Source organism: Staurois parvus, unplaced genomic scaffold (assembly GCF_062004578.1).
Source record: "Staurois parvus isolate SC_StPar_1 unplaced genomic scaffold, SC_StPar_1.0 ptg000215l, whole genome shotgun sequence".
Lineage (NCBI taxonomy): Eukaryota > Metazoa > Chordata > Amphibia > Anura > Ranidae > Staurois > Staurois parvus.
The window spans coordinates 998746-1016340 of NW_028318011.1; the positions used below are offsets into that span (position 1 = coordinate 998746).

The 17595-nt window shown below is 41.5% G+C and overlaps 1 protein-coding gene across 5 annotated transcripts in view; it reads left to right on the forward strand.

The window, feature by feature from the left end:
- The window catches only part of IDNK (IDNK gluconokinase), a 33300-nt gene extending 17848 nt beyond the window's left edge, over positions 1-15452 (forward strand). For all 5 annotated transcript variants that reach the window (XM_089679013.1, XM_089679015.1, XM_089679012.1 and 2 more), the window contains 2 exons: positions 4203-4246; positions 11453-15452. In XM_089679013.1, coding sequence (XP_089535139.1) covers positions 4203-4246; positions 11453-11795 — 387 coding nt within the window. In that variant the 3' untranslated portion in view covers positions 11796-15452. The remainder of the gene's footprint in view (positions 1-4202; positions 4247-11452) is intronic.
- The last annotated feature ends 2143 nt before the right edge of the window (positions 15453-17595 follow it).

Here is a 17595-nt window from a genome sequence, read left to right on the forward strand (position 1 = left end):
ACCGGATAACCTCTCTGTAAAAAAACTATCCATCATGTGTGTCACCTCTCTATTGAAATCTTCATCCTTATTACAAATCCAACGCAATCGTAGGAACTGTCCAACATGAATCCCTCTGTGTGTTTGGGATGTCCTGAGTCAGCTCTTAGAATGCTATTGCCTGATAAGGGTTTCCTGTATAAACTGGTGACAACTGTACCATCACAACCACTCAGTTTGACATCCAAGAAATTAATGCTGTGATCGCTCATCTGTCCAGTGAAGCTGAGGTAAAGTTCATTGTCGTTGAGATATGACAAAAAACCTTCCAAATCCTCAAACTCACTTTAGCACATGAAGATCAAATCATCTATGTAGCGCATGAAAAATTGGATGTGGGGATGGAACGGGTTGTCGGATCCAAATATCTTCACCCTTTCCCACCAACCCATGTAGAGGTTGGCAAGAGAGGGTGAAAACCTGGCACCCATCACTGCTCCACATCATTGGAGGTAAAAAACATCATCAAAAGAAAAGTAGTTGTGTGATAATAGGTATTCAAGACATTCCAAAATGAATTCCCTCTGTATTTGGGAATATAGTCCACACACATCTAAAAAGAATGAAATGGCCCTAAGCCCCGAAGTATGGGGGATGGATGAATATAGGCTCGCCACATCACATGTAACCCACCTACAGTTGTGTTCAAAATAATAGCAGTCAGACATCACTAACCTGATCAATCACTGTTTTTGGTAGAAATAATATTTCTACATGGCAAATAATTTACTAGCAGGTGTAGTAGAGTAATAGAAATCCAACAGACCCAACAGTCATGACATGCATGCTGCTGATTTTGTGTAATTGAATCACTAATTGAAAGGGGCATGTTCAAAATAATAGCAGTGTGGAGTTCTATTAGTGAGGTCATTCATTCTTTGAAAAACAGGTGGAAATTATTGCCCTTATTTAAGGAAGGAAGGCAGCAAATGTTGTACATGCTGGTTACAGTGCATTTCTCTCTGAAATTCTGAGGAAAATGGATCGTTCCAGACATTGTTCAGAAGAACAGCGTACCTTGAATAAAAAGTTGATTGGAGAGGGGAAAACATATAAAAAAAAGTGCAGAAAATGATAGGCTTCTCAGCTAAAATGATCGCAAATGCTTTAAAATGGCAACCAAAACCTGAAAGACGTGGAAGAAAGCGAAAATACCTTTCGAATGGATAGAAAAAAAGCCAAAGTGGCAAGGACTCCGCCAACAATCAGCTCCAGGAAGATCAAAGAAGGTGTAAAGTTACCTGTGAGTACTGTTACAATTAGAAGACGCCTATGTGAAGCCAAGCCCCCGCAAAGTCCAACTGTTGAAAAAAAGACGTGCTGAAGAGGTTACAACTTGCCAAAGAGCACATTGACTGGCCTAAAGAGAAATGGCGCAACATTTTGTGGACTGATGAAAGTAAGATTGTTCTTTTTGGGTCTAGTGGCCGGAGACAGTTTGTCAGACGACCCCCAGACACTGAATTCAAGGCACAGTACACTGTGAAGACAGTGAAGCATGGTTGCGCAAGCATCATGATATGGGGATGTTTCTCATACTACGGTGTTGGGCCTATTTATCGCATACCAGGGATCATGGATAAGTTTGAATACATCAGAATACTTGAAGAGGTCATGCTGCCTTATGCTGAAGAGGAAATGCCCTTGAAATGGGTGTTCCAACAAGACAATGACCCCAAACACACCAGTAAACGTGCAACATCTTGGTTCCAGACCAACAAGATTGACGTTATGGAGTGGCCAGCCCAATCCCCGGATCTTAATCCAATAGAAAACTTGTGGGGTGACATCAAAAATGCCGTTTCTGAGGCAAAACCAAGAAATAGAGAACTGTGGAATGTAGTCCAATCAGCCTGGGCTGGAATACCTGTTCACAGGAGCCAGAAGTTGGTTGACTCCATGCAACACAGATGGACAGCAGTTCTCAGAAAGAGTGCTTATACAACTAAAAATTGATTCAAAGGAAAGCAAAATCTTCAATCATTCAGCTTATATAGTGAATGTTTGAGTTTGTAAAGAAGAATACAAACACTGCTATTTTTTTGACCAGTCTAATATTCACTTTTCTTCCATTTTTTTAGAGGAACAACACAAATTTGATATATTTTTCTTCATGTTTGCATTTGGAATAGAATGTGCAGTGTTCCCAATGCATTTGTGTGTATGGAAATAAAAGCTATTAGAAGGATTTTGAGCTTTATTCACTTTTTTCAACACACTATTATTTTGAACACAATTGTATCTCCATCCCTCCAGTTAACCTCCTGACACAGGTTCAACAAATGGTCGGTATCATGAAGATAGCTGGGGAGTCCCACCACTATAGGTTGTAGTTGGAAATCCAACCATTGTCCAACCCTTTTGTTCAAGAACCCAATACAGGCTACAGTGGGTCTAGATGGGTCACATGTGATGTGGCAAGCCTATGTTCATCCATCCCCCATACTTTGGATTGTTTGAAGTGCAGCTGATCATACGTCCTTTGCTCTAACTAGCTCACTATGCTTCTAACATGAGAGCAGGTTCATCCTGAGCACATGTGACAGACGTGAAAAGGTCTGGAGAAGCCGTGCAGAATGTTATTTTGCCTGTAACATTGTTTGGCATGACTGTTCTGGTGGTGGGTCAGTGATGGTCTGGGGAGGCATATCCATGGAGGGACGCACAGACCTCTGCAGGCTAGACAATGGCACCCTGACTGCCATTAGGTATTGGGATGAAATCCTTGGACCCATTGTCAGTCCCCACACTGGTGCAGTGGGTTCTGGGTTCCTCCTGGTGCACGACAATGCCTGGCCTCATGTGGTGAGAGTATGTAGGCAGTTCCTGGAGGATGAAAGAATTGATACCACTCAATGGCCACCATGCTCGTATGACCTAAATCTAATAGAACATCTCTGGGATATCATGTTTCGGTCCATCCGACGCTGCCAGGTTGCACCTCACACTGTCCAGGAGCCCAGTGATGCCCTGGTCCAGATCTGGGAGGAAATGCCCCAGGAACACCATCCGTCGTCTCATTAGGAGCATGCCCCAATGTTTTTTTTGGGGTGTCTTTGAGTTCAGTCCTCCTGTAGGTTGATAATTTTCCATCAAACGATGGGGCATCCTTGCATTCCTAACACATTACACAGTCCATATCAGTATAGCTATTCAGCATGATATTTTTCCCCATTTGAGATCTGATGTGTTTTCAAAGTGTTCCTTTAATTTTTTTGAGCAGTGCATTTCCCTCTGAGTGGTATCTGCAGGCTTCTTTTCAGAAAAGGTAATTCTATTTCAGTGGAGGGCAAAGCTGTCCCATTAGGAAAATCCAAGAGATAATAATTACTGATTAGGTGAGGTGGGTTTGTGGATATAGAATAAGAATGGCTTTCAGAATTTCTGGGTGATATGTAGATACTATTTTTGGTTGGATCAAGGGAGATAATCTAATATCTGTGAGCTACTCAAAGATGCTACTGACTAGGGGGGGTAGGGGGTAAAGAGATCAGACTAGCTAGAACTATTATCCAATCACAGTTATAAGCTAATGCTGAGTGTTTTTTTTTTTTTTTGTGCAAACCCAAAACCCCATTCCTGTACTTCAGATTGCTCTTTGGGGTCTATGACCAGCTACATATGAGGATTAACTCCCTTAATGCAATAGAGGGTTGTACAGAGCTGGCCATGAATCTGGTTTGAAAATGTGGTGTTTAAGTGATACCCTCTATTTTTCATAACATAATTTTATCCAGTGACCGGAATCACTTAAAATGCAAGTGATCCCATGCACAGCAAAAAAGATAGGAGAAGGAATGTTCTTAGATTCTAAAGCTCTGCAGTGCAATTGAAGTTGATCAGTAGATTCACTTATGTTTAACCACAGTGGCCACACATGGATCAAAATTTGGCCGTTGCCTGTTGAACCGGCTGAATTCTGAACCATGTATAGCAGGCCTAAAGGGAGAATATGGTTCAGTTTTTGTTCATGTCTGTTGTAACATTCTGGGTACAATATAATCTGGCAGCTGTTCTATTTCTTTGAGGTCACAGTTACCAGGAGCATGCTAAGATCACTGAGCATCACTGATGCTAAGATCTCAAATGAAGATATACCTGTGTTTTTATGTATTTCAACCTACAGGAATGTTTTTTTTTTTTTTTCTTTTTACAATTCACAGGACAGACATCCTTGGCTCTGTGAGTTGCATAACCTGATAATGAGGTAAGTAAGCTCTAGGAAAAATATCTGCTGAATCATACTACATTAGCTGGAGCACAGGCTGGAATGTTTCCCTTTCCTGTCAATAGTTAGCAATTTATATAACTTAGAACCCAGGTTGGCAACCTGTGGACTGCGATCCACCAGTTGATGGTGGCCAGATGACTCCTGGGCTTGCTGATCTGCTGTCACATGCCATGGATAAATGTGCAGAGGAAGCATAGGAACTACTTTCAGGCACGTAGCGCCAGCCGCAGAGGGAGCAGAGCCACGGTGGCAGCAGTTCCACGGAGGCATCAGCCAGCCGCATAAACCGATGCCTCATCTGACGTTTCGGCAGTAATGTCAGACGGAGTGTTATTAACAGCACTCCGTCTCTTAATCCTAGTAGCCGCAGTATCCACAGCATGAAGCAGCACTGCCTACAAGGTCAGTGCCACTGTGCTTAAGGATACTGGATGCAATAGCATTTTTATGGGCACAATATCAGTTATATGGGCACAGTAGCATATTTGTGCTATTGTACCCATATAGCTACTGTTGTACCCATATACCCATATACTGTAGCTGCTATTGTATCCATATAGATGCTGCTGTGCCCATATACCATATTTTTCGCTCCATAAGATGCACTTTTTTTCCCCCAAAATAATGGGGGAAAATGTCTGCATCTTATGGAGCAGCCGGCCTGGTATTTTTGCCGCCGCCGTGTTAGAATACGGGACCGGCCGCTCGGCTCTTCTGTGCAGCAGAAGCTGCTCCTCGGTCCTACCTGTTCCTCGGTTCAGCGGTGTCCACAGTCTTCTCTCCCTGGCGTCACATGTCACCTGCCCCCCCCCCCTTTCCACTCCCCAAAGGTCCGCAACCTCTGGTCATCATCTCCTGTACTATGTCCGCAGTCTCTGGTCATCATCTCCTGTAGTATGTCCGCAGTCTCTGGTCATGATCTCCTGTAGTATGTCCACAGTCTCTTGTCATCATCTCCTGTAGTATGTCCGCAGCCTTTGGTCAACTCCTGTCCTATGTCAGCAATCTCTGGTCATCTCTTGTCCGCAGTCTGACCATCTCCTCTAGTATGCCCGCAGTCTCTGGTCATTTCCTGTACTAAATCTGCAGTCCATTGGTTCAGAATAGTTTTTTTCTTGTTTTCCTCCTCCTAAAACCTAGGTGCGTCTTATGGAGCGAAAAATACGGTAGATGCACAACAATGGACACACCAGCAGTTACATGGGCACAATAGCATCTATAACAGGGCTAAACACTATTAGGTTGTTTTCACACTGATTCGCAGTATACCCGCAGCTTTCCTGTGGATTAGCTGCGCTTTACCAATAGACATCTACTATACATTGCGAGTTCGGTGCACTTTCTGAAAGCAAACTAAAACTCCTGAACACCTTGCTAGGTTATGTCGCTAACGGGACCCTGTGCCCAGTGATCTTTGATTTCTCCCATGTTGTTGAGGTAGATCTTCATCTCTCAAAGGTTGCCTACCCCTGCCTTTAGAGAGTTGAGCATGCATTTTGAGGGAGCAAAGAAAGTGGTTTATTGGTTGGGGTTTAATTACCATTTCTAGTCCATGGCTAGCTGTGAGGATATGTGGCTATAGGAGCTGACATTGGTGACTGGTATCTGTGCTGTCACCCTGATAATAATTTCACTGCTTGAGTCACTTACCCAGGGAAGGTATGCAGAAAAGTTACATTGTAGTTCAAATTCCAAAGTTGTGTAAATGGCTCCTATTTTGCTTTGTAAATATAGTTGTGCATTTTTTTTTTTAATTGGTGTAATTAATGCTGGCCATACACAACGAATATGAGCTGGTTCCATGGGGTGTCCCTGTTAGCACCTTCCCACCTGACAATAGCCAAAGAGGGAAATTTGTCTTCTATACTTTTAAGTATGGATGGAAGATTTTGTTAGATTTTTTTTTTCTTAGTTGAGCCTGTATATAGCGAGCCTAAATACCTGTTGAACCTGTCCACAGGTACCCCCGTTGGCACCCTCCTGTCAGACAATAGCTGCAGCCGGAGATTCGTCTGCCAGTAATTTTTAATGTGGAAGGGGGAATTCTATTAGATTTTTTTTCATCTTGTGTATGGCCACTTTAAATACCTGTTTGATCCTGCCCATTTCTGCTTATTCTGTCTGGGGCCTTTTGTGTAGGATGACCACCAGATCCCATTTCTGCCAGTCAGTGGTCTCTCTGTGCTATTATCAGTCCTACAATCAATGCCCCCTACTGGTTGATTGCCAGCTGCACTGACCATTTGGAAGCTGAGACTAGGATTTCAGTCAAATTAAAGCGGAATTATACTTGTCTCCAGCGATTCATCATTCTGGAGCTCTCTGCCTGCTGACATCTTCGTGTGGACAGCTTCCAGGTATTGGGCTCATGCGCAGCTCATTGTACAGGGCCAGAAAGATAGGTAAGTAACTTTAATGCAGAAGAGCCAAAGCATGTTTCTTCTGCATTAAAAATCCTGCCTTTTTTTTAGTTTTTGCATAAAGTTCCACTTTAACTGCCCATTTTGCTGGACAACATGGCTATTTACAGGCGATTTAGAAAAAAAAAACACTGCTGTGTTAATACTTGGAACAGGCTCCATCATATACTGTATTTCTTTTTTTGACTATAGTTATACTTTAAGGAAAAGTATATTAAATCTGCCATGTAGCACCTTTTGTATTAAAATAAGGAAAAGGATGACATCTTCTTGTACATCTGATATAAGCAGTTGTTTTCAGGTCACCTGATGGAAGCCATGCAAAATCAGATGGCTGCTTTAATAAAAAGTGAAAAATGAGATTTACTTAACCTAATAAAATCATAATTCTTTTTAATTGTGCTACTTTCCTTAATGTGATCAAATATTTTCAATTTAAATATTTTGTTTTGATCACTGTAGGAATGATTAATGAACCACTCATGCACAAATGCTCTACAAAGAAATTATCAGTGACCATAAAGGAAAGCTCATTTCAGGCCGAGCGTAACACTTATACAGTATTCAGTGCTATGTGATTGCTCTTTTATTTAATCCTGTGTTTATGCTGTAGAGAACAAGAACTATCCCATAGGTATTTGAGCTAGACGTCCAGGCATTGTCATATGAACAAAATATTGCTACATATGGCTTCTTGGAGGGATTCAGATTTTTAAAGGGTTAGTACACATAAAACAGATATTTATTTTTTGCCATAAGCAGACACGTTAAGCCAAATAAAGATTGCCTTTGTCTCAGAGAGATCTGTACATCATTATAGCCACTACAAGAGACCTATTCTCCCTGCTGTATTTTTAATTTTAATCTACAGGGGTTAGACAAAAAATGGAAACCCTACGTGATTTGCAGGTGTGAAAGAGATGACATGATTTGCGTGGAAAGCGGAAATAATATAAACATCCTTTTTCTTCTGCTGTGGGACTGAGATTGATCTCTGCAGTCATTTTGCAGCAGTTGTTTTCTTATTCCAGGCACAAACCTGCACAATGTCCTTTTTATGTCTTTTGGTCAGTTGACCATATTGATTGTACTTTTGCTTATCAGAGGGCGTTTTCCCGGTAATTGTTTATGCTGTCATAACCTTTCATCCTGTAACTCATAACATGGCAAATTGGCAATTTCAGTCACATAGGAACCAGCTAAGTGGCCACCAACAATTTGCCCTCTTTGAAGCTCAGTAAGCTCTGACATGACTCTGTATTACTAGCAACACATGCAGTGAATGACAAAAGTGAGGCTTCCCACCTGAATAGGTGTCTCATTACACAGCAGAAACAAAATAATGTTCTATTACTTTCAATGCGAAACACATCTTCACATTCACACCTGCAAATCATGTAGTGTTTCCATTTTTTTTTGTATAACCCCTGTATATTTTGAAACTCCCAAAGGTGGATGGAAATGTAGCCAGGCTACAAGACTGGAACTCCTTGCTACTGTATCCTAAAAAAAAATCCAGTAAGCATCTCAACTTGCCAGTCACTGAATAAAGTGCTAATTTTGGGTGCAGTTTTGGGAGGGACAATTGAAATCTGTGAACTAAATATGCAGTCAGACTTTGTACATTCAACATCCATTCTCATACTCTTGCCTTCACTCTACTGTTACATTAGTTGTGCAGAGTGTTTAAAGGATTCACCTCAAAGGCAAAGTCCCCCCCCCCCCTTTTTTTTTTTATACCATTAATGTACCGCAGTTGCAAAAATATACAAGCTCTTTGATCTGGAGAACAAGGTCTTATCTTCACCCAGCAAATTATTTTTCACAGCGTCCCTGGCATCTTTCCCCATGTGCATTTACCTGGATACCCCGGAGTCTCTACAGACAGGCTCAGGCCGCATGCTAGACTCCCTGGGGCCACATGCAGCCCACAGGCCCCTCCTGTTGCAGTGCAAGGGTCTGCTTGATTGGATATACTGTGATTGGGTAGATGGTGTGGCTTCCTATTATATAGTTTTGGTAAATCTAAAGGAGATTGTATAGTGTATGGCTACATTTATACACTTAAAATTACCTAATTGTGCTTTCAGTGTCATTAATTAACGGTATACCAAACATAGAAATAAGCACATATTTTGCCACATGAAGAAACAGGTGACAAATGCAGCAAAATGCTCAGTAAAAATATGTGCAACAATCACCACGCCAAAATGTCCCATGAGCTACTTTGCCACATCTAGCGCAGCCCGTTGAAATCAACAGGCTGCCCTATGTGTGTCACTGAAAACACGAGCACTCCTTCTACTCTTGGTGTGAATGGGGCCTGAAAGTGAAAGTTTACACAGAACAACGAGGCTCCATTCACATCTGTGTTTCTGAACGCATGGCAAACAGCACAGAAAATGCGCGCTTTGCCATGTGTTTCAGAAACACTGCAAATATGCATCGTATTTTTGTTGTCATTACATGTTAAAGGCACCCCATGTGCCTTTTTTGGCAAACTGACAAAAAACCTCAATAACGCATCATGCTCTACTCCAAAAAAAAAAGTTATGGAGCTATTTTGGGGTGGTTGAATATAAATTGTAAAAAATTGTGCCGCGCTCTGGTGATTAATATTTAAATATTACCCATATATTCACCATAAAAATAAATATTTTAGATTAATATATATGAACGTGACTAAAAATATAAATCCATATGTGTGTGATAAATCAAAAAAGATCCATAAACTGTTAAAATATGAAAAAATATTGATAAAAAAATTAAAGAATATTATAGGAAAATTACATTAAATGACTCAATATAAATATATATATATATATATATATATATATAGAGAGAGAGTCGTCTGTGTTTTTGTTCAAAAAAATCCAACTTCAATAAATGGATTGGATGTGATATTTCTATGCGCTCGCCTTAATTTTAGCCTAAAACAGCTTTTTGTCCTATGTGGACAGATGAAGAAATCTCCTGCGCCAGAAATCCTTCCCAGATAATGGATGGATCGTTGTAATATTATTATTATTCCACCTGGGGTCTCTCCAGTAAGCTGATCCCTGTATTGGGTATGGATGGATGGCTTTCTCCTCCAGGGGTCTACTTCCTTTTGTCCCCTCTCTCAAATACTCCACATTAATGGTATCAAAAAAGAAGAGAAAACACAGCTCCTTATCCTCTTTAGCTTTCTATTATTGTAATATTCATTATACCACTCACATTAATTCAAAATAAAGTGTGCTCAGCACACTTCCTATACTCGCCGTAGGATCCAGACAGCATCGTGATGTCAGAGCCCCTCCCCTCTTCATGAGTTCGTGTTGAGTGCCCGCGAACCAAATGTGAGTTCATTTGATTTAATTTGATTGACTTATTTAGCACAATTGTAATTTACCATAGTAGCTCACAAGCACTTTAAGTATTTATTTTGGGGTGGTTGTTGCATGTATGGCAGCCTGTTCAAGTGAATGATCTGCCCTATGCGTGACAAGTGAAAGCCATCCCAAACAATCGCATGTGGGAATGTGCGTCTTCACTACGTGGAGATATGAACGGGGCCTGACAACTGAGTATCTCCATCCACTCCCTCCTATGGTACTTGTATAAAGATGGCCATACACTATAATCTGATTTGTACAATCTCTGTACAGATTCCTTTAGATTTACCAGAACTATGAAATGGGAGAACACACCTGAACAATCTATTTAATCTGTATCAAATCAGACAAGCCCTTGTACTACATAGCTGATGGGAGGAAGGTAGTATTGTAATGAGGGAGGTGTGGTCCAGAATGATGAACACACCCTCCTTTGTAATACAAAAAGGAAGTGAAGGCATTAGAAGATGGCCTACAGGAAGTGAATGTTGAGATATCTTCTAGGAAATTTTGCAACCTAAAAAAAAAAAAAACGTTCAAACTGACAAAAAAGTAAACCACCTGTGGATGAGGTATGTGACAGAAAAGCACATTGGAATGGCTGGGCCAGAAGTGGCATTGGAAAAGGCTTCTATTTATTATGAAAAGTGAAATTCTGCCTGAAAAGGTGAACTTATGCTTTAAGGAACATGTTACACCCATATTTAGGGTATAACATGCAATAGAAACAGGGCCTGTAAATCTTCCTCATGCTATCAAAAACAAAAAGCATTTGAGTGCCTAATAAAACATCTGGTTTTCAATGCTGTGTTCCAGCTGGGGAGATTTCCCTCCCTCTCTTCCTGTTCTAGTGACACATCAGAAATCTCTTTAGTGGGACATGGCAGTCAAAATCTGAAAGCAATTCTAACCCAAAATCGTTTATGCACTTTTGGATAAAAAAAAATTGGGCTGTAAAATAACAAAAATGTTTATACTTGCCTATTGTGTGCATTGGTTTTGCATAGAGCAGCCTGGATCCTCGTCTTCTCGGATCCCCTGTTGGCGCTCCTGGCCCCTCCTTTCTGTTGTGTGCCCCCGTAGCAAGCAGCTTGCTATGGGGGCAGCCAAGCAAGCTGTTCCCGAGCTGTGGCTTGGCCCTGCCTCCTTTCTCTCCTCATTGGCTGACTGGCAGTGATTCACAGCAGTGGGAGCCAATGGCTCCTACTTGCTGTCTCAGCCAATGAGGAGGCAGAGACCCGGGACAGCTGAGGCTGTTGTGCACATCGATAGATTGCAATGGGGCTCAGGTAAGTATTGAGGTGGCTGGGGGCATATAGCAATTTTCTAAAAGAAGGACAGAGGATGGAAATGATGGTCATGTTGGTGTTCTGTTCTCCCCTTAGTGATGAAGCCCACGGTCAGCATGTGGTGTTAGCATGCTCTGCACTGAAGAAAGCCTACAGGGAAACGCTGGCTACTGGGACAAAATTATGTACATCTGACAGAAAGCAGCAAGAAAACCTTGATCCAGATATATTTTTCATCCACTTACAAGGTTCATGGAAAGTGATCTCTGAGAGGATTCAGAGAAGAACAGGACATTTCATGCCAGTAGAATTGTTAGCATCACAGTTTGACACGCTGGAGTCTCCAGCAGCACCTGAACGTTTCATGTCCGTAAATGCAGAGAAGGACATTTCACAAATAGTTTTAGAAATAAAAGGTGTGTTAGAGGGTAAGATGTAAGGTCCTTTTGGAGAAGAAGTGGACTGATCAATGGCTGTTATCAAGGATCACCTTTACTATAATGTGCTATGGAATCATAGTGGAGAGAGGCTCTGATATTCCATTGTGTTCACTTTTTTTCTTCTTTGCCTAGCCACCACTGAATGCTGGGAGGCTTTTACATTGGAAGTAGGGGGAAGTCGTCCTACAGCTCTGTCATGAGAAAAATGTAAGGCTGCCAATTTTCCTTTTGAAAATGTTATTTGCCTTGATGAGTGGTGTCTGGCATCCATACTTTATATCATTTATAAATGTGTGAGTTTAGCGAGCGCACCAATAAAAAGCTGCTGATGCACAAAAAGGAACCACAAAGCCTGTCTAAGATTATGACATGAAAATAGGGTGTGCAGCGCTATATAAATAAAACACACTGTCTAAAGTATGACAAAATATGACAGAAATGGAAAAATCCCATAAACTGGATGTTAGACAGTCCAAGGTAATATAATATCAGTCCAAAAAGGTATATTCCAGTGATGGAGTATAAATGACTTCAATCCAAATGGGTATATTCCAGCATCCTAACATGAAGGTGTAGAAAAATTGCCCACTCACCGGAAGTGCAATTTAATGTGCACATAGAAATTCCATGAAGCCGGAGGTCCCATGAAGGTATAGCCTGATGATAAAGGTGCCCTCTGGTGGTGGATAGGGTGACGGCTGCCAGAGAAGTTGATCTGGACCAATTTCCCAAATTGTCCTGCCTGGGTGGACTCCTAGAATGCTGGGCTGAGATGTGGAGGCTCAGTGCCAGGTAGTAGAGATGAGAACTCTCATAGTGTAGTATTATAAAAAGTATTTATTGAGTATATATCATTAAGATAAAACAGTAAACGTACAGGGTTGGAGTACCTATACAGGTATAGTGTAAATGAGCTCTTAAATACACTGACCAGTGAATATAGATGATGGCCACCGGACCTCCTGATCCGGTGGCGTAACGTCAAGGCGTGCAGAGGCTCCTCCTAGGATATTATATTATATACCTTGGACTGTCTAACATCCAGTTTATGGGATTTTTCCATTTCTGTCATATTTTGTCATACTTTAGACAGTGTGTTTTATTTATATAGCGCTGCACACCCTATTTTCATGTCATACTTTATATCATTGATCTGAAATAAGCCTGCCATAAATGAGCGTCAGAAACCTTTTACCCTATGCTTGTTCAGCGTCAGAGAATCTGAAAGCATGGAAGGCAAAACATTGGTATAACAAGCCAGGGAACTAATTCATAAAGGATAGTATATCATCAGCAGGCCCCATACTTTTCTCATAATAGTCTCGATGTGTCAGCTTAATGGCCCATTAACACTTTTGTGTTGCAGAAATACAGGTCAACACATGTTACATGTATTGTGGTGCCATTTGTTTGGAACTGCGTTGCGCCATGTCACAAAACACAGTAGTGCGTTGCATTGTCAGACATTGTATATGTCTGATTTTTGGGACATTAGGGTATATTGGTAGCCCATTCATTTCTGCCTTTCACATTAATCCACCACAAAAATGTAAATAGGCCCGATTCAAAAGTGTAAATAATACATTCTTACTGCATAATCTTCCTGTAGCTGCATTAAGATTTAGTAATCTGCCTGGAGTCATTTCAATATTTTGTATAATCCCTTTATTGTGGTTCTTGAAGAACTAGAGGAAGTATTAGAAAAGCACTTTTTGGTGAGGCAGATTATAAACTTTTCATGGCCTAAAACTTACCTTCTTGCCATTTTTATTTTCAGTGCTATAATTAATTTAAGAATTTTAATACTTTTTCATCGTTGACCTAATGTCCAGTGTTTGTTTTTTTTTCTTTTTAAACATGTTAATCTTGCATACAGTTTACACATCTGTGCCTGTTAATAATTTAGCTCTGTATAGAAATAATTTAACAATTACCATTGCTCACTTAACCTGTGTAGAGGACAAGCTATAAAATTTACATAAACCTGTTTACAATTTTAAAGGCTCTGAAATATCTTGCAGGTGAACTCTTGGTCATAGAGTATTTGGACATACATACAACTGAACATTTCAAAGAAAAAAAAGCTATATAAAGTAACATGCAATAATATTATTAACAACAAAATTTTGTAGTTCAAAACATGTTTCCTGGAGTTCATTATCCAATTTTCTAGCACATATTTTTCACACACATATTAAAATTAGCATTGTTTGCTAAAAAATTATCTAAACCCCACAAACAATATTTTCTGAGAGTAGGGGCCCTGTAGAATAAAATATTGGCAGTTGTCATTCTTTCTTCTAGAATTTGTAGTTCACTTTTGGGAACATGTTGTTCACAAAAAGGATATTGGAAAACTGGAGAAAGTGAAGAGAAGAGCAACCAAGCCTCTAAGAGGTATTGGGGAGCTCAGCTATGAGGAAAGATTAGCTGAACTAAATTTGTAAATTTAGGATCTACGATTTAAAACTGAATGTAGGTGAATAAGGAATTCCAATTTATATTATAGTATAGTCAATAGGTTTGCTCGAGAAATGGATATTTGCATAAAGAGGAGGGGCTTACCACTAGAAAGGAGTGTGAAACTAAGCAACCTATTGGTCCTGACTAAGCTGATTGGCCATTGGCGAAACGCAATATATAAAACTCAGCGAGCGCTTAATAAGAAAGCAGCTGTACATTAAAAAGGAACCATAAACCTTCTAAAAGATATATAAAATATTTGTGCAGCGAAACACGTTGACTTCACATGTCAGTGACATCACGGATGGCCATGATCCACTGGGGCAGGTCATTCAGTTGATGGGAGAAGCAAACGGACTAAAACCACGACAGAATGGAAAACATGCACAGCGGCATAGGGGTGTAATACCAATGCTACACCTTATGGATGGTAAAGAAACTGATGAGCTTTGCAGGCAACTATTACAGCACACCATTCCTATAATGGACGGAACGTCCTAAGCAGGAAGGGAGCGAAACTACACTTAGAGTGTACAGTCCGGCGGTGAGTAATCACGCTTTGTCAACATATACAACAGCTCACCTTGACTTTACTGCGGTAAAAACTAGGAGCCTACTGAACTGCCTAAGCTTGCTTACAATCTCTGCATCCTTACCGCTACTTCTCTGCTGAGAATGTTTATCTGCATATTCAAACCTGTGCCAACAGCTACCTGCTCTGTTTTCCATCTATTTGCATATTCTATCCAGTGACTAATGCTGTGGGACTAGACATACCACTTTATTCTACTAAGGATTGTTTCTACACTAGTTCAAGAGTGGTTCACTTTATCTCTGTCACATGATAATCATCCAGTGACAATTAGATAAAGACAGTTCTAGTCGGATAATTTTTCAACAATTATTGTAGTCCATGCAATGTATTTCATACTTAAGCATAGCTTGCCCATAGGGTGATAAACAGCCTGGCAGACGACCAGCGGCAGTCACTGCCAGGCTAATTATTTTTTAACACAGGGCCATACTGTGACGTCAAGGTTCCTATTTTATATGGATTTAGGGGAACAGACAACGTCTGGCGTGAGATGATGGTTATTGGTGTTTGGTAATTATTATTTTGTCTTACATGATTGGCATTGTTGTGCATTCATATTCTAAATTAAATAAACTTTCAATATTTTTTATGTAATATATACTATGGTTTACTGCATGGTCCTTACTGCAACCACTTTGATGGACACCTTGTTCGTGTAATTTTAAGTTGTCAGTGTGGACTGTAGCTGGATCATTTGACATAAGCTGAGTCAGTTCCCCTAGGGTTTGACAAACAAGCACCATGGCAGGTTGCATAGCAGGGCCTGCTAGCAAAAACAAAGAATTTGAAAGGGCTTCTAAACTTTTAATAGTGGAATTCCTAAAACAACTGAACCTATTGAGGATGCTCCATTGTTAAGGAGGGGTATTGTGGGATCCACAGCAAAAATATCCCACATCTTAAGATAATTCTCATCAAACTGATATTGGATCTGAAAATATTTGGAGGAAGGGGGAGGTAAATAGTTTATCAGGAGCATTCCAGTTTTTTTTATAGAACAGGTTGAAGTAAGCAGTCTACCAGGAAAATAGTGGTAGACTTGGGGCCCTTTAGGCATCCCAGACTGGATATAGCTTTAGTAGGTGAAACAAGCTGTTCTATTTCGAAAGTGATCTGCACAGCATCAGTAAAAGCTGATATGATATCCTTAGGCCTGTTAGGCCATATTCATCCATCAAGCCTTTGTGAGACTCTTTGCCCCAGTTCACATATAAGCGGCCATGTAAGCCTCGTTTTGCACGGGCACGAGAGCCCATTCATTTGAATGGACTCCTGTGTCCATGACACGCAAGGAAGAAGTCCCTGCACTTCTTCCCGAAAATGCAGCCTGGACTGGAACCTCGTTTCGCAGTGCGGTTGCGTTTTCCAGTACGGGCGGTGTGCCATTAGAACTAATGGCACCCACTCGCGGGTCCGCATTTCCCTGTGCAGGTGGTGCAGCTGCACGGATTTTCGTGCGGATCCGCAGCGGCATCACCCGCACAGATGTGAACCTAGCCTTTGTCAGATGATACTTCTGCAGTAAAAGTCTCCAAAGGCTACTAGAGCTACAGATATATGTCTGAAAAATATTTTGGAGGGGAAGGCATAAAAGTATTGTTCCAGCTGCTGCATTCTGTGTGAGCAGTTTGCAAGTAAGCTAGATTTTATAGGGTAACTTGCATAAGAACTCATCTTTTGGAGGCAGGCAGGAGTGAAACACAGCGGAGAGAGCCAAGGGAGACTCCAAGAAGTGAGTTAATGCAAGCCGCGGACAACAATCCAGACCATCATTGTCAGGTCACCTAGGAGGGACACTGAAGGCCTCCTTGTAACTGTTGTTCATGAGCTGGAGAGGCATGATTCAGCAGGACTGCTCCCCTTGCATTTGAAATCCAAAATGCACTACTATTTAACAGGGATAACTTAATAAAGAACACCAAGTAAAAGCTTTGGTTACTCACAACCAGCTGCTTAGGGAGAAGAGAGTTACCGACCCAAGAAGACCAGGTTACTGTAAGATTAACTGTGGTATAAAACCAGGTTACTGAAAGACTAACAAAGTTGTAAAACCACACTTCTTCTGCAGAGCAATGGTGGGAAGAAGCTGCCTCACATTGTAAAAAGGTGGGATCACAGTCACCAAGCCCCCCCCCCCCACTTCGTGTCCCCCAGCACAGTTACCAAGCCCCCCCCCCAGTTCATGTGTCCCCCAGCATAGTCATCCCCCCAGTTCATGTGTCCCCCAGCATAGTCACCCCCCCATCCCCCCAGTTCATGTGTTCCCCAGCATAGTCACTAACCCTCCCCTCCCCCCAGTTCATGTCCCCCAGCACAACCACGAACCTCCCTGTAACGGAGGGTAAGCGGGACAGAACACACAAGGCAGACGGCAAACACTTACAGCTTTATTTAAAACACAACAGTCACTTAAGGGGAGTAGTGCAGGGAGAGAAAGTCCCAAAATACTTGTAATCCAGCCCCGGTGGGCAAAGTTAAAGGCTCCACAGCAATTTGTAATCCAAGAGGCAGTTCATAAGCAGTCAGATAGCACAAGGGGAGCATACACTCGCGCAAAGCTGATGCGATAGTCTCAGGAAGTGCTGATGTAGCTTCTGGGATCCCCCTTCCTCCAATGGAGCTCAGGCAGAGCCGGGGGGCCACTAGAGTCCAGCTGGACCCCTCAGTGGTTGCCCAGCAGAATGGCACACAAGGGAGACCCGCACTGGCCTCTTAAACCCCTTGAGCAGGAAGAGAGGCGA